This window comes from Mobula birostris, chromosome 15, assembly GCF_030028105.1.
Source record: "Mobula birostris isolate sMobBir1 chromosome 15, sMobBir1.hap1, whole genome shotgun sequence".
Taxonomy (NCBI): Eukaryota; Metazoa; Chordata; class Chondrichthyes; order Myliobatiformes; family Myliobatidae; genus Mobula; species Mobula birostris.
The window spans coordinates 52,097,006-52,115,026 of record NC_092384.1 but is presented as its reverse complement, the minus strand read 5'-3'; the positions used below and the strand labels follow the sequence as shown (position 1 = coordinate 52,115,026).

The 18,021-nt window shown below is 39.8% G+C and overlaps 1 protein-coding gene across 5 annotated transcripts in view; it reads left to right on the top strand.

The window, feature by feature from the left end:
* Nucleotides 1–10,528, top strand: part of dhodh (dihydroorotate dehydrogenase) — a 106,790-nt gene extending 96,262 nt beyond the window's left edge. For 4 of the 5 annotated variants that reach the window (XM_072279788.1, XM_072279790.1, XM_072279791.1 and 1 more), the window contains 5 exons: nt 4,618–4,805; nt 5,095–5,208; nt 5,584–5,737; nt 7,359–7,518; nt 10,084–10,528. In XM_072279788.1, the coding sequence (XP_072135889.1) occupies nt 4,618–4,805; nt 5,095–5,208; nt 5,584–5,737; nt 7,359–7,518; nt 10,084–10,216 (749 nt within the window). In that variant the 3' untranslated portion in view covers nt 10,217–10,528. Of the gene's footprint in view, nt 1–4,617; nt 4,806–5,094; nt 5,209–5,542; nt 5,738–7,358; nt 7,519–10,083 lie in introns of those variants that run through there. The other variant, XM_072279789.1, reaches the window with a different exon arrangement.
* Nucleotides 10,529–18,021: the final 7,493 nt, after the last annotated feature.

The following is an 18,021-nucleotide window of genomic DNA, read 5'->3' as shown; positions in this document are numbered from 1 at the left end:
AGCCTATTGTGCAATTGAACGCCTCTGTCTTTCTGATGTCACCAGCCATTTCTACTTTTTTAAAAATTATTATCATTAACCAGTACTCACTGCTTATGAACCCAGGAATTTTGTACATTTTCTGCCTTTTTTAAAAAAACTTGACAGTCTCTCTCCCCTTGTGAAGAAAAAAACATGCTGCACTTTCTTTTAACTCAAATTTCTCCCCCTCTCCACACTCCTCCTGCCCCCACACCCCCCTCCTATAATTCTATAACTTAGTAACCTATTGAGTTCTAATTCTTCATGAATGATTACTTTTTCTTTTTTCATCTTTTTATTAGTTTTCAAGTTCATAAACATAATAGTGGTATAAAGAGATTGGAATTACATTATTGGTAATAAACATATACAAAAGAAACTACAAAGAGTACAAGTGTAATAAACTTCCAAACTCTTCATATAATTAATCAAGAAGAGAAAAAAAAATAAAAAGAAAAGGATATCACAAAGAAAAACCCCAAAAAACAAAAAAAAACAAACAGAACAAAACAGGGCTGAACCAATATGTTAGATCGAATACATTCATTAACGTCGTCAACTCCGCTCCTCTATTCATATATTCTAAGTTAATAAAAAGGATTCGGAAAAGGTCAAACTACATCGTATGAAAATGTTGAATAAATGGCTTCCAAGTCTCTTCAAATTTAACCGAAGGATCAAAAATGATACTTCTGATTTTTTCTAAATTTAATCATGATATAGTTTGGGAAAACCATTGAAATGTAGTAGGAGGATTGGTCTCTTTCCAGTTCAATAAAATGGATCTTCTGGCCATTAATGTAACAAATGCGATCATCCAAAAGTCTGAAGAGGGTAAAGAGCTATGTTCCATCATTGGCAAACCAAAAATTGCCGTAATAGGATGGGGTTGTAAATCTGAACGCAAAGCTGTTGAAATGATATCAAAGATATCTTTCCAAAATTTTTCCAAGAGGGGGCAGGACCAGAACATATGAATCAAAGAAGCCACCTCAGAGTGACATCTGTCACAAATAGGATTTATATGGGAGTAAAAACGAGCTAGTTTATCTTTAGACATGTGGACCCTATGCACTACCGTAAATTGTATCAGCGTATGTTTAGCACATATAGAGGAAGAGCTAACTAATAGAAAAAATTTCTCCCATTTCTGTATGGGTAGGTGAAGTTGAAGTTCCCTTTCCCATTCATTTTTAATTTTATCAGATATACCTGGCTGTATTTTCATAATTATATCATAAATAGTTGCTATTAACCCCTTCTTTTAAGGATTTAAGTCTAAAAATTTTTCCATGGTATCAGTTGGGTATGAAATTGGAAATGTAGGCAACATGGTATTTAACAAATTTCTTATTTGTAAATATACAAAAAATGGGATCTGGGCAAGTTATATCTATTAGACAACCGTTCAAAAGACATGAAACAGTTATTCAAAAATAAATCGCGGAAACATGTTACACCCTTCATTTTCCATATCAAAAAGGCTTGATCCATAACAGAGGGTTGGAAAAAAAATTAGATATAATAGGGCTTGATATTATAAATTTCCTCAAGCCAAAAAATTACGAAATTTGAACCATATTCGTAATGTGTGTTTGATTATTGGATTAACCATTTGTTTATTCAATTTAGAAAACACAAAGGGCAGTGAAGATCCTAAAATAGAAACTAATGAAAACTCTTGTACAGAGTGACTTTCGAGGTTTACCCATTGTGGACTTAGAACTATATCCCAAACTTGAGTCCAAAATATTAAATATCGAATATTAATTGTCCAATAATAGAATCTTAAATTTGGCAATGCTAAACCACCATCTTTCTTGGACTCCTGTAGATATTTTTTACTTAACCTAAGATTTTTATTCTGCCATATATAAGAGAAATTTTAGAATCAATAGTATCAAAAAAAGATTTAGGAATAAAAATTGGTACCGCTTGAAATAGATATAAAAATTTAGGTAGAATAATCATATTAATAGCATTGATTTGGCCAATCAGTGATAGAGACAATGGGGACCATTTAGTAAGCAATTGTTTAACCTGACTAATTAACGGTAAAAAATTGAGCTTGAATAAGTCCTTAGCCTCTTAGCAATTTTAACCCCCAAATAAGTAAAATAGTCAGTAATCAATCTAAATGGTGAATATCTATGAATGGGACTCTACATATTTAACGGAAAAAGTTCACTCTTGCTAAGATTCAATTTATAACCAGAGAAACTACTAAACTGAGCAAGCAAAGATAATACTGCTGGAATGGATTTCTGAGGGTTAGGAATATATAATAGTGTCATGTACTCCGTGACGGGTTAAAGAACCAGCAGAGATGGAAAACACTTTGGAGTCTGTTATTGCTATTAACTAATAATATTTATTAATAACTACGCAATACAGTAATATAAATGCAGATAAATCAAACAGGTTAGCAATGATTATATATAAGTAAGTCTGGAATATATGAAAACCAAGCTTCTTCAAGTCTAGAGGTAAATAGATAGTCTTATGAAGATGAGTAAAGTTCAGTTCGTGGTATTGAGTTGAGTATTGGAGAGAGGGAGAGATTTGAGTCTTCAGGTGAGCTGACGCCATCGATCTTCCCTTTGTTCTCCAAAATCCTGTAAAAGTCACTGACTGTGACCTCAACAAAGGAGACCGTTCTTCTGTGGTGGAACTATCAACCCAGGCGAGGGTTGGACACACGAATAATTCCCCACCGGTCACGCCCTGTTCACACTGCAAGAGCCACTGATCAATCTGCCTGATCGGTCCTCCAAAACCCACTTCTTCTGTGGGCGCAACAAAGCTCATTCAGTGTCCAAACATGTGCTGCAGGTCTATCATCTGACCTTCTATTTATCTCACCGTGCTGAGTACCATCTGTCTCTCAAATAACTCCTCCCTTCTCTGTCTGTGTAAGAATGTACAAGCAGGCAATGTTCTTGTAGAAATGTAAACAAACTGTGAGCAGTCTTGGTTTTTCTCTCTCTCTCTCTCTGTTAAAAACAAGATGTTGGTGTTAAATAACTTCCTCTCTCTTTTCAAAGCACAGGTCATAGGGGTAATTCAGCACAGTTCATAGGTGTAATTCAGGACCCTGTCACAATAGTAAATCATCTGCATATAGTGATAATTTATGTATCTCATTCCCATGGGTAATACCAAATATATTAGGAGAGTCACAAATAGCAATAGCTAACGGTTCCAGGGCACTATCGAATAGTAGTGGACTAAGAGGGCAACCCTGCCTAGCACCACGGAATAACTGAAAAAAGGGAGATCTTTGATTATTGGTAAAGACTGAAGCCAAAGGAGCAAGGTATATCAGTTTAATCCAAGATAGAAATATCTGACTAAAATTGAATTTCACAAGCGTATTAAACAGATAATGTCCATTCGACTCTATCAAAAGCTTTCTCAGCGTCCAATGAGATGACACATTCTGGAGTTCTAGGTGAAGAAGGATAAACAATATTCATTAATCTTCTAATATTAAAGAAGGAGTAACGATTTTTAATAAATCCAGTCTGATCAACAGAAATAATTTGAGGCAATACATTCTCCAGTCTCGTTGCCAATATTTTAGAAAAATCTTAGAATCCACATTCAGCAAAGATATAGGCTTGCAAGGTGCACATTCAATAGGATCCCTATCTTTTTTAAGAATTAGGGAAATAGAAGCTCGATAAAAAGATTGTGGTAATTTACCTATAGATGCTGCATCCTTAAGGATTCTACATAACCAAGGAGAAAGTATAGTAGAAAAGGATTTTAAAAATTCTACTGTATAACCGTCTGGACCAAGTGCTTTACCTGAATTCATCGAGGAAATAGCATTCTTTATTTCTTCTACTGTAATAGGTACATCTAATTTTAAACATTCATTGGGTGGTAATTTTGGAATATTCAATTTCTTTAAAAATTCGTGCATTATAGTGGAATCATCAGGAAATTCTGATTGGTATAAAGAAGTATAAAATTCTTGAAAGGATTTATTTATCTCATCATGATCAACTGTCCGAGTACCATCTTTTTTAAGAATCTTAACAATCTGGTGTTTAACCGAAGCCGATTTCAGTTGATTAGCCAGTAGGTTTCCAGTTTTATCACCATATATATAGAATTGACTCCTAGTTTTAATTAATTGATTTTCAGTCAAAGATGATAGTAATAGACTATGTTCCATTTGAAGTTCGACTCTCACTTTATAAAGCTCCTGATTAGGAGCAATAGAATATTTCTTGTCAATTTCTTTAATCTTGTCAACCAGCTTAAGTATTTCATTATTATTTCGCTTTTTCAATCCAGCAGAATATGAAATAATTTGTCCACTAATATATGCTTTAAAAGTATCCCATAGTACCCCGCTGGAAATTTCCTCCGTAAAATTCATTTTGGAAAAAAAATCGATCTGTTCCTCAATAAAATTAACAATGTCCGAGTTGTGAAGCAAAGTGGTATTAAATCGCCATGATTATTACTGTATAGCAATAATGTTTCAACCTTCCGCATTACTTTCAATACTGTAACTCTTCTCAATTATTATAAATAAATCTAATGGAAAGAAAAAAATTGGTGAAATTATATTTTGTTTTGAAGGAGGGAGACCTTTGGGTATAAATCTTGGGAAAAACAAGCTCTCTATGGATGCTGCAGCTGATTATGTAGAAGGAGTCCGAGAGCTGGGCCCATTAGCTGACTACCTGGTTGTGAATGTGTCCAGTCCTAACACCCCAGGTTTAAGAGCACTTCAGGGCAAGGAGGAGCTTCGCAACCTGTTGGAAAAGGTCAGCAAGATACTTCATCAAATCCATCTTTGATCAAGCATTTAAATCTTGTTTGTCAGAACATAAGTTATTTATCTCTACCTTATGATGGTTTACATTTACTGCTGTACCTGAGCCAATATGGGATCAGTGACCTGTCTGTGTGCTTGACATACTTGGTCTCCATTATTTTAATAATGCATATTATGGCAGTGCAGGCTCGAAGGGCCGAATGGCCTACTGCACCTACTTTCTATGTTTCTATATAGTTGGTTGTGATTTATTCTTTTTTGATATTATTTTGTTCTAGGTAATGAAGGAAAGGGATCGTTTGAAAGTCAATCGGAAACCAGCTGTACTTCTGAAAATTGCTCCAGACCTGACAATGGAGGATAAAAAAGATATTGCTGGTGTTGTAACAGAGGTGAGGATGATATGATAGGAGCTGATTGAACCTGAAATGTATCAGGACTGTTTTCCATGTGCACAGCTGCCTGTGGAATGAACCAATTTGTTCAAAGACTTTGGAGTTTCTTTGGTTTTAAATTGGAACTGGAAAAATTAGCTTTATGGTGGGATAATGGCTGTATAAAGATCTCAGTGTAAACTACTGTCCTTATGCTGCAGTTGATGCTAATTTTTTATTTCACCGTTCAGTAGATTGGAGCTAGATTGTTTTTCTCCCTTGATTCATAGTATTCTGTAGAATGGTGGACTGGACCCACTGTGACATGGGTTATTCTGATTATCCACCCTAGAGCATAACCTTCCTGGCGTTATTCCGCGTTTTGTTCTCCAGCTGGGGATTGATGGCCTTATTGTGGTGAACACGACTGTCAGCAGACCGCAGACTCTTCAGGGGCCGTTACGAACTCAGGCTGGTGGTTTAAGTGGAGTTCCGCTCAAGGACCTCGGTACAAAAACTGTGAATGAAATGTACTCCTTAACCAAAGGTATTTCTGTGTACAGTGACTATGCGTTTAGTCCTGGTAATAGCCTTGAAGTTCAGAGCCATTTTATTATTTAGAATGCACTTTGCCTGAACATCTTAATTCAGCGATAATCATAGTAGATTCAGGGACTAATGATGATATGGTTTCCACTGTGTAGATTGCATAGTTATTTGAAAGCAAATATAAGACATAGGAATGGAATTAGGCCATTCAGCCCATCGAATCTGCTCCACCATTCCATCATGGCTGATTCTGGATCCCACTCAACCCCATACACCTGCCTCTGCACCATATCCTTTGGGTGCCCTGATCGATCAGGAAACTATCAACTTCCATCTTAAATGCACCCACAGACCTGGCCTCCACCGCAGTCTGTGGCAGAACATTCCACAGATTCAGCACACTCTGGCTAAAATAATTCCTGCTTACCTCTTGTTCTAAAAGGTCACCTCCTCAATTTTGAGGCTGTGCCCTCTAGTTCTGAATACTCTCACCATAGGAAACATCCTCACCACATCCACCCTATCTAGTCCTTTCAACTTTTGGTAGGCTTCAGTGAAATCCACCGCGTTCTTCTCATTTCCTATGAGTATAGGCCCAAAACTGCCGAACACTCTTCATATGTTAACTCCTTCATTCCTGGAATCATCCTTGTGAACCTCTTCTGGACTCTCTCCAATGACAACACATCCTTTGAACATATATATCATATGAAGTAACCTCTCCCTCCAGCCCTAGAGTACTAGGTGAAGATGAGTACCATAATTTCCTTGAGTTGGGTGCAATCTTCATGTTAAACCATCTTTTCATTACTAGACTCTTAAGTAAAATCCACCCTAGAGAGAGATGGTTGCTCTTTGAACTTAGCAGAGGTTCAGAGTTAAAAATTGTGGAACTACCTACAAAATGGTTTAAAACGAAATGGAAAGCTTCACTCAGACTTCTTGCCATGTGAAATAACCCAGCTACCTCTAATGATACGTAGAGGAGGCCTGAAGGTGCGGATATTGAAAAATCAGATAGCACCTGCAACACTAGGTGGCATTTTCTTTTGGAGTGTCCATTTTCACCTACCCCCTTGAGGATAATTTCATGCAGTTGTCACTATTACTGATTATTTTCCAATACTTAACTAGCTTTTGCTCAAGTGTGATCCTTGCAAAAATATTATCTGCAGGTTTGATTGTGAAATCACCAGAACTGGTCTTGACCCACCATCCACATGTTTAAGCTTCCAGTAAGACTTGTGGTATGATAACAGAGAATGCTGTAATCCCTTTCCAAACCTGGAGTGTGGAACCAATTCTAACCCCCTCCGCATCATCATAAACAGGAAAAGCTAAAATGACAGAGGAATGAATGCGACCCATATATTTACTGGTCTAGATCTGTAGCTACTCAATAAATGGACTTCTGAAGGTTCTTTAACTTCTATAAGAGTATATATACTTCTGTAAGAGGATAATAATGCTTTTGATTGTTGATGTATTTGGAAAAGAATATTTCTTCGTCCCTTGACTTTATATCCATTTTATTGTCAGTGTCATCACTTGAACATATGATGTAAATCTAGTATTCTGTAACACACATGGACCTTATCACTGTGTATTTTGTTTTCTAGGAAGTGTTCCTATTATTGGGGTGGGTGGAATCAGTAGTGGAGCCGATGTCCTTGAGAAGATCCGAGCAGGAGCAACTCTAATCCAGTTATATACAGCCTTTACCTATCAAGGGCCTCCTGTGGTAAAGAAAATCAAACGTGAATTGGAGCAACTGTTAAAGTAAGTTTTCCTCGCTGTTCCAGTGTCACTCATCTTTCACTTGCACAATGAAAGTAGGTTATGGAAGATCTACAACCTCGTGAAGGCTCATTATAGTCTGCACAAAACTTGCTGGTCTTTCATTGCGAGGAATGCTGTATAGCTGAGTGTTGAGAGGCATGCTGAGGGTCACACCAAAGCTTAGTTCTCCCACCGTAAAGGTTTGATGGGAAACACCACATCGTGGGAATGGAACCGAAATAAAAACCTCTCAGACTCTTCTCATAGATTGGATGTTAAAAAACATGGATGTCGTGTTGACATCATGTAAATCTCGTAAGCAAATGACACATTAATGTCCCATATTGTATATTTATAGAATTAATATAATTTTACAATCTTTCTTTTCAAGCACTCCCATTTGTCTGCCATTATTTTATACATAGCATCTACTCCCAATCTATTGTCTCCTGGTCCTCTTCTGAAATGGTCTTTCCCCCAGTTGAAGACCTTAACTTGAGGACTAACCTTATTCTTTTCCATAACTATCTTGAAACTTACAGAATACTGGTTATTGTTCCAAAGTGTTTGCCCAGCCAAGATAAGGTCGAGTACTGCCCATCTCTAGCAGGACCACGGGGGGCGGGGGGGGGGGGGCTAAAAAACCTGGATACACTTAACAAACTTCATCCCATCCAAGACCTTTGCACTTAATTCTGATGATGGGAAAAATTTGATGTGATGACATTTGTTAAATGCACCCTAGTCAACATTGGAAAAGCTAAAATTCCCCACTCTAGCCCTACAATTAGAGTGTAGGGTTAAGAAGGCATATGGTGTGTTGGCATTCATCAACCATGGGGTTGAGTTCAAGAGCTGTGAGGTGATATACCATCTGGGTAGTCTCCAGCCCCTTGGTATGAGCATTGAATTCTCCAACTTCCAGTAATTCCCTCCCCCTCCCTTCCTCTATCCCTATGTCACTCTGCCCCCTCCTCCAGCTGCCTATCACCTCCCTCATGGTTCTGCCTCCTTCTACTACCCATTGTGCTTTCCCCTATTCCTTCTTCACCTTTCCTGCCTATCCCCTCCCAGCTTCCCCTCCCCCACTCCTTTATCTTTCCCCTTACTGGTTTTTCACCTGGAACCTACCAGCCTTCTCCTTCCCACCCTCCCCCCACCTTCTTTATAGGGCCTCTGCCCCTTCCCCCTACAGTCCTGACGAAGGGTTCCGGCCTCAAACGTTGACTGTTCATTTCCACGGGTGCTGCCCAACCTGCTGAGTTCCTCCAGCATGTTGTGCATGTTGCTTTGACCCCAGCATCTGCAGAGTGTTTTGTGTGTAGGTGATGTTACTGCTATATAAGACTTTGGTCAGACCCCACTTGGGAGTGCTGTGTTCAGTTCTGGTCACCTCACTACAGGAAGGATGTGGATACTATAGAGAGAGGGCAGAGGAGATTTACAAGGATGTTGCCTGGATTGGAAGGCGTACCTTATGAGAATAGGTTGTTCTTGGCCTTTTCTCCTTGGAATGACAGAGGATGAGAGGTGACCTGATAGAGGTGTATAAGATGATGAGAGGCATTGATTGTGTGGATAGCCAGAGGCTTTTTCCCAGGGCTGAAATGGCTAGCATGAGGGGGCATAGTTTTAAGGTGCTTGGAAGTAGGTACCGAGGGGATGTCAGGGGTACGTTTTTCACACAGAGAGTGGTAGGTGTGTGGAATGCACTGCCAGCAGCGGTGGTGGAAGCAGATACAATAGGGTCTTTTTCAAGCCTTTTTGATAGGTGCGTGGAGCTTGGAAAAATAGAGGGCTATGTGCTAGGGAAATTCTAGGCGGTCTCTAGAGTAGGTTACATGGTCGGCATAACATTGTGGGCCGAAGGGCCTGTAATGTGCTGTAAAGTTCTTTGCTCTATGTACAGTATTTGCACCTTTCTCTGATTTGCTTAAATATTTGTTCCTGTTAGGAGGCCTATATTAACTGGCAAAATGATCACCCCTCCCTTATACCCGAGTTCTATCCATGTACCCTTGTTGGGGCAGATCCTTTAAGGATATCATCTCTAAATGTTGCCATTATGTTCTAATTAGTTGTGAACCACTCTTCCTATTTTGCATTCCCTTCTGCCACATCTGAAACTTCTTACCTTGGAGTGTTAAGCTGCAAATGCTACCCTTCAGTAATGTTCATACTGTGAACTCGCTTGACTTAGATTTGAGGCTGCGTGCATTGAAGTGTATGTCACTGAGCCTGCCACCCCTTCCGTACTCCCTGACCTTCCTCTGTCTGCTCTACCCACTCAATTTCATGTGTCCTCTACGTTCTTCTCTTCGCCCCACTGCACTGCTACCACATTCCCCATTCTCACTGCCACATTCCCCTCACTCTTTTTATTTTTGTTGGACTTGCTGAAATATGAAGAATAAATTAGATCAATTAGGCATTTTGGCTTCATGCATCAAAGTCCCAAGATAGAAGTTCTTTTCTATGTCAGCATATGATTTTCCTGCCTCAAGACGAGTGTCACAAGTAAAACAAAAGTTCCTCGCCTGAAATAATCTGTATTTATTTTTGAAGGGAAGAAGGATTTTGCAGTGTTGCTGAAGCAGTGGGTGCCGATCACAGGCCTGGAAAAACACAAGTGCCAGCCGTCACAATGGATAAAATTCAAGGTGAACCTGTTGCTGCAGTCAAGGCAGCCATTGCATAGAAATACTGGAGAGGAGAGCAGCCAGAACGTGGTCAAAGCAATTGGTCACCTCCACAACCTGCACTCAAGTTAATGAACATTTTGAGTGAGAAGAGCTAATGACATCAAGGTGGGCTGCTGGTAAACCCTGAGGACATGGTCTTTGAACCAGATAATGTCCAAACAGAACAATCAGTGCAAGAACTTGTAAATGTATAAGTAGATCTGCCTTTTCAAAAGTACATTGAATATCATGTTCCTCTTTCACCTAGCAGAAGTTGTAAAGACATTTTTGTACCATTACTTCACCAATAAATTAACTGAGATATATCACACTGCAGTTACAGGCATAAGTGTATCTGAATACAATGGAATATCAGGTATGTATGTGCACATAAACAGGAAGTGAGAGGTACAAAGAGGGGACATGAAAAATCCTTGGTAGATAGGAGAACCCTAAGGGATTATCTAAGCTTATTAAGAGCAAAAGGTAACTATGAGGAAGAAAATACGGGTCCCCCTGTAAAAGTGTGGTCATCTATGTGTGGAGCTACAGGAGACAGGCAAGGTCTTAAATGAATATTTTTCATCTGTCTTCAGGGGGAGGTCGTATAAGACAGTGAATATCGGAAAAAGAACAGTGGTGTCCTAAATACATCAACATTACAAAAGAAGATGTGTTGGCAGTGTTGAGGCACATCAAGGTAGCCAAATCTCCTGTCAAGACCAGGTATATCCTAAGATCCTTGAATTCAGGGTAGAAATTGTTGGGGCCCTAGCAGAAAGTTTGTATCCTTCATAAGGTACCGGAAGACTAGAGGGTGGTTAATGTTTTACCATGATTTAAAAAGAGCTGCAAGAACAAGCTAGGGAATTTCAGATTGATGAGCCGAATTTCAATGGTGGGCAAGGCACTGGAGGGGATTCAGAGGAATAGGGTCTACCTGCATTTGAAAAAGCATGAATTGATTAGGTATAGTCAACATGGCTTTGTGAGAAGTTATGTTTCTCAAATTTGAGTTGTGCTTCACTGAGTCTTTTGAAAAGAGGAGCACATGGTGGTAGACTGCCTACATGCAGTTTATAGATGTTTTTGACGTGGTCCTGCATGTATGGTAGGCTGGATTGGAAGGTTGGATCCCATGGGATCCAAGATTAGCTAGCTGACTGGATAAAAATTGGTTCGGTGGAAAGAATGAGGCTGGTAGTAGAGGGTTGTTTCTCATTTGGAGGCACGTGACCAGTGATGTACCATAGGGATCAGTGTTAGATTCACTGTAATTTGTTAATAACTTGCATGAGAATAAAGGCAATATGATTAGTAAGCTTGTGGGTGATACCAAAATTTGTAGTTAGTGGACAATAAACAAGGTTGTCTAAGGTTACAACAGGATCTAAATCAACTGGAAGTAGGCCAAGAGTGAATTGATCCATATTGGGAAGTTAAGCCAGGGCAAGATCAATGCAGTGAACGACAGATGCCGGGAAGTGTTGTAGAACAGAGACACCTAGTGGTACAAGAATCTGGTTCTCTGTAAGAGATGACACAGGTGGACAAGGTAGAGAAGATGACTTGCTTTCATCAAATACGGCATTGTGTGCAGTTCTGGTTGCCAATAATAAAGGGTGTGATTAAGCTAGAGGGTGCAAAAAAGATTTACAAATGTATTCTCAGACCGAAGGCCTTGTCTTATGAGGACACACTGGATAGATTGGGACTATTTTCCTTGGAGTAAATGAGGCTGAGGGGTGCCCTGTAGAGATTTATAACATCATGAAGGATGGAGATAAGATGGATGACTACAGTTTTTTTTACCAGGTAGTAGAGTCTAAAACCAGAGGACATAGGCTTAGAGTGAGAGGGGAAAAGATTTGAAGCAGAGGGTGGAACTATGTGTATGTGGAACTAGTTGCAAGAAGAAGTGGTTGAGGTAGGTAAAATTATAAAATTTATAAGATGTTTGGACAGATACAGGAATAGGAAAGGTGGGCTCGATGCAGGCAAATGGAGCTAGCTCAGGAAGACACACTGGTTGCCATGGATGCATTTGGGCCCAATGGCCTATTTCCATGCTTTATAGCTCTGATTATGAGAATGACATCAGATACTAGTGAGGAGAAGGGAGGTTGACAGCATGGATGTAGTGATTTGAAGAGTCTTTAAAAAGCTGCACAGTTTGGGAGATAACCCAACACAATGGTGATGAGGTGCTGGAATGGCTTTCTCAAGGTCCAAGGCTGCCCTGTTACTCACCCAGCTGAAAGTGTGACAACAATAGCCATTGGCCTGATACATATGAGATGCCTTCCCGTTCCTCCAAATCTGGCAGAGTTACTGTTATACAATAGATAGCAGATAAGTTTTAAATGTTAGGCAATGAGGATTGTAGAGCATAGTCTCCTTGCCCATTCTGTTTAGGTAGTCTTGAGTGTCTTGTTAACCCAATGCACTGCCAGGGATAAACCTGAATGCACTTTATCTATGAGATCTCCCCCATCTGGTTCCATCTACCCTTCATCTCTCTCATGTGGTTCCCATTATCACTTCCCTTACCTTTTAGATTCCAGAACTGTTAACTCTTTGTGTTCCTGCTTATTATCCTTCAGTAGCCACACATTTTAATTCTACATCCCATTCCCATTCTGATATGTCTATCCATGGCCTAGCTCTACTGTCAAGATGAAGCCACACTCAGGTTGGAGGAACAACACCTTATATTCTGTCTGGGTGGCCTCCAACCTGATGACATGAACATTGACTTCTCTAACTTCTGTTAATACCCCTCCTCCCGTTCTTACCCCACCCCTTTTTTAAATTTTTTTCCTTTTTTTCTCTCTCTTCCTCCTCTCACAATAACTCCTTGCCTGCTCTCCATCTTCCTCTAGTGCTCCTCTCCCCTTTTCTTTCTCCCTAGGCTTCCTGTCCCATGATCCTCTCCCTTCTCCACCCTTGTATCCCTTTTGCCAATCAACTTTCCAGTTCTTAGCTCTATCCCTCCCCCTCCTGTCCTCTCCTATCATTTTGGATCTCCCCATCGCCCTCGCACTTTCAAATCTCTTACTATCTCTTCTTTCAGTTAGTCCTGACAAAGGGTCTCAGCCTGAAATGTCGACTGTGCTTCTTCCTGTGGATGCTGTCTGGCCTGCTGCGTTCCACCAGCATTTTGTGTGTGTGGCTAAGTGTGGCCCTTGTTTTCTTTGTCTACTTTCACCTTTCATCTACCTGTCTCTATCTCCCAACTCCACCCCTCCCTATCTGGCTCCATCTCCCCACCATCCTTCTGTTCCTCCTCGGTCTACCGGTCACTTCCTGGTCCCTATCTCACACACTCCCCTTCAGTTTTGTGCTGGCTGTCTTTCCTCTCTCACTCCTGATCCTGATGCAGTATCTCATCCCAAAATATCAATCATTCCTTCCCCATCTCTTCCCAATACTAAGTTCCTCCAGCAGTCTGTTTATTATTTTTGTAATCTGAAGGCTTCCCCTTCCATAATTTATTATTATTGCAGGCAGATCATAATTTCATTCAGTGAGCAACCCAGATCTGACGTGTGCAGTAAAATGGAGACCTTTTTTCCCCCTGAATTGTTTGTCTCCAGAGATGGAGCCAGAGAGATCCAGAAAAGGGGAGAGATAGTTCTTGGAAACAGTCCAAATGAATTAGAGGATGGGGTGAAAATTATTAATGAAGTTGATAGAATTGAAGAGTTCTGCACAGCTGCAGGTTCTATTAGCATTTCACACTCCGGTGAAAGTTGTTCATTGGCTTCAAGCAGCTGAATGTGTTCATCAGTGAGAGAAACAATCCCACCTGTGCTGGCAAAGTAATCATCATGCACTTACAGGTTAGTAGCTGGTTGGTTCCATTGTAGCAGTTCTACCATGTCACTGCACAAGCTGGGTCTGCAAGCTCCCCCTCAAAGTGCATCGGGACTGGAGGTTGAGCAGAGGTAACAGAGCAGTGTAAACTGCAGCTACAGAAAGAGAAGGGAGGTATTTATTTCCTCTGCTTCCCTCCTCACTATAGCTTGACTTTCTTCCACTGAGCAATTGAAAAGTGAATGGTACCCAGAATAATTTCTTTTATGGTGAAAAAATTCTTCCTTTTCTGTTGCTTGTTGGGTATCTAAGGAAACAGAAGGACCGACTGCCAACCACCACCACCACATGTTCTCTTCTTGCTGCTGCCATCAAGAAGGAGGTACAGGCATCTTAGGTTCCGTACCATCAGGTTCTGGAACAATTATCACTTTTCAACCATCAGGCTCCTGGTTCCTTAAGGTTGTCATAGTCAGGGGAGGTAGTGGGGATAAGCCCCCACTACCTATTAAATTTCCCCCAATGGTGTTTATCTCAAATAGCCTCTGACTACCAAATCCAACTTCTGGCTTTCTGACCTAACCTTTGAATGGGAAGCTGTAAAGAGGTCAGGGGTATTGTTAGTATGTGTGTGTGTTTGAAGCCTGTTAGAATTTACCACCACTTTCTTGGCTACATTCATAAGAGACTTGAGGAAATGATAGTATAAAAGAAAATAATCAGCTTAAATTGTAGTAAATTGAAGCCAAAGTTCAGGTGTTGGAATGGGTGCAAGTTTTGAGTTATTTATAGGCTAACAAATAAGCAGCTTGCTTCATCCCAAATAATGTAAAGTTCTTATAGAGTCTTGCTGTAGTTGTATTCCCTAAGACCAGTTGAGAATAGACTACCTCATTTTACCATATGCTTTGTAGATAATTGAAATTCTCAGGTGCATCAAACAATGAGTTCTTCACTCCAGAGCACCCTGTCTCTATCCTCTTTTTAAATCCATGGTTTTTATGGGCTGTCTGAGTTAGATTTCTGCCGTTCGATAAATGCTGAAACAGCAATTATTGGAGATTTCATGAGTCGATGTTGGGAGAGACAATGAACATCAAAGAAAAGTTTCCTGATGTTTGTGTAGAATGCATATTGTATGCCAATAATCAAAACAAGCTAGGAATTTATTTAGGATTATAACATCAACACTTTTGTTGATTTGCTGCAGTTCTCTTGATCCAGAAAGGCTTCCAAAGCTATCACAGAGAGGCATGAAATTTGCTTGTCCTTTGGGCTGTACATCCTCTTTGCGTCTAAGCAAAGCAAACACTTGATCACATTTCAAACAATAATGCTCCTGGCAACAATGCAAATGAAAGATTGTCATTTCCAAAGTAGTGAAACACATCAGATTAATCCTGAGAAGGCATACAATCACTGTTAAATTTGATTTTTCTAATCAATTCAGTTAAATTTGTAAAGACTGTTTTAAAATCATTGATTAAAAGCTACATTGATCAAAACGTCAGACTGTTACCAAGTCTCCATGTCTGGTGAGGGCTGTAAGATGGTTTCAAGTAAGTGCTGTCAAACATGTGAAAGCTCTCTGCTTTTGAAATGAAGAGGGTTTGTGCAATTCTGAATAGAAACTAGGCTGTGAATAAGTTTTAGCATTTATGCCTTTATGTATTGGAATAAAACTCAGCCACTTTTGTGGTTAAAATAAAACATCTTTCTTGTAATTAGCCCTTGTCATGAATGATGATGGATGGTTAAACAGCAACAGGAAGGAGTACATGAACATCACCAGTCTTGGGGATGCCAGAAACATGAGAAAATCTGCAGATACTGGAGATCCAAAGCAGCACACAAGATGCTGGAGGAACTCAGCAGGCCAGACTATATCTATGGAAAAGAGTAAACAGTCAACATTTCAGGCCCAGACCCTTCATTAAGACTGTGAGATGAAATGTCAACTGTTTAGTCTTTTTCCATAGATGCAGCCTGGCCTGCTGAGCTCCTCCAGCATTTTGTGTGTGTGTCTGGGATGCTAGAGTTAAGTGTGCCAATACCAATGGCAAGTATTTGTAACCATTGTCTGCAGATTTGTTAGGCAATTGTCTGCCAATTTAATTAATTCTATGTGGTATGGAGAAATAGCTGTGCCTACTAGATACTAGTAAAGGATATGGACAACACTAAGTATGAATGGTGCTGAACTCTTCTGCTGAGACCAAACACCACATTTAGCATTTTGTTCCAATACAGCAACAAAACTGACATTTACCCTACAGAGTTCTTAAAAAATCTGTCCACAAAATGATACCATCAATCTAAATAATTAATAGTCCATCAGTCCAACCAAGTAATGGACAGGCTCACTGACAATACCATCAAGAGCACTTACAATTAATGCTCAGTTGTGTTTCAGTGTAGAACTTATTATAACTTTGTCTAAAATATAGGTAACTGTGTAGTCAGAATGCAATCATAACAGCAGACATTGCAAGTTAAGTTGAGGAGACCAAATCAACTTCAGCTGCTTCATTAACTAACTTCCAAGGTAAAAAAGATGTTTACTGACAAATGCACAACATTTAACTCCACGCAAATTACTTGCTTGATGAGACAGTATGTGTCCTTATGCAAGACTATCTGGACTATGCACACACACCAGAGCTGATGTACAGCAATGACATTTGTGCTTTTATAATTGCCTGACAATGATCACTGCAGCTAGAGAGAGAGAGTCCAATTACTATCAACAGCCCAATAGCATTAGTATTGCTATATTACCAACTATTAGCATCATAAGGGGCACCACTGTCCCAAAAGTTAACTGGACCAGTCAAATAAAACTGCAGCAAAATGGGTTTTCACATTCAGTAAGAATTCCTCTCTTGACTCCCCATAGCTGTTCCCCGTCAGGAAGAGTGATGCACCTCACTCCGCTTGTGCAGATTAATGCAATGCAAATAAAATAAAACAAAACAACATCTGGAGCAGAGCATTCATTTGTTTGGTTTTCCACCTGCCATATTAAGGCATTTGTTTTCTTTGTACAAGCCCAGCATTGACTGCAGTTACCAAGGTGCGTTCTTGCAACTTTCCAAGGCTTCAACAGCATAATTAACCTATTATCATCACTTGAACAGCAAGACAATGAAAACAGTAACTTCTGTGAGTTTGTATTTGACAAGTTTTACTTGAGTTTTTTGAGATTAGTATATTGGGTACAGGGACACCAACAGATGTGATGTATTTAGATATCGAGTGGGCATTTGATTGTCTCGCGTAATACGTTACTGGACAAAACAAAGTTAAGGTAAATGATGTGTTTTCAGATTGGCAATCAGAGTTTCACTTGTACTAATATTATTAAGTGTGTTGGTGTGCAGAGGAGCATATGAATGTTGAGTGTGTATCAAACTGATTCATAGAGATTGGTGGCAGGTGAATAATAGAAATTTAAAGCAGAGGTTGATATGATTAGTATGGATGTCAAAGGTTATGGGGAGAAGGCTGGAGAACGGGGTTGACAGAGATAATAAATCAGCCACGGTAGAATGGTAAAGCAGATTTGATCAGCTGAATAGTTAATACTGCCCCTGTGTCTTATACTCTCATGGAACTGTGGCAGCACGAGAAATGTCTAAAACAAGTAGCACAGTTGTTACAATGTGGCATTTGAAACCATATTTGCAGACCTTGACACTTGTGTGGTTAAACTGTGTGGCTGCATCCCCGTCAGTGCCAACTTGACTGTTGGAATGACCTACATGGCTGTCCATTTACATCAACTTCTGAGTGTTTGTCTGATCTGTTCCATGGGGGGGGTGGGGTGGAAGAACGTGTGAGGGAGGAAATCAGTACAATCTCAACATCTGTTTTCAGGGATTTAGTCTGGATTATTTTGAATCACACTGAAGGAACGTGATTACTCAGGAGAAGGTGCAGAGAGCATTCTGCTGGTGTCTGACAGTTATGAGGAGAAAATAGACAATGTGTTTTCTTGGAGTGGAGA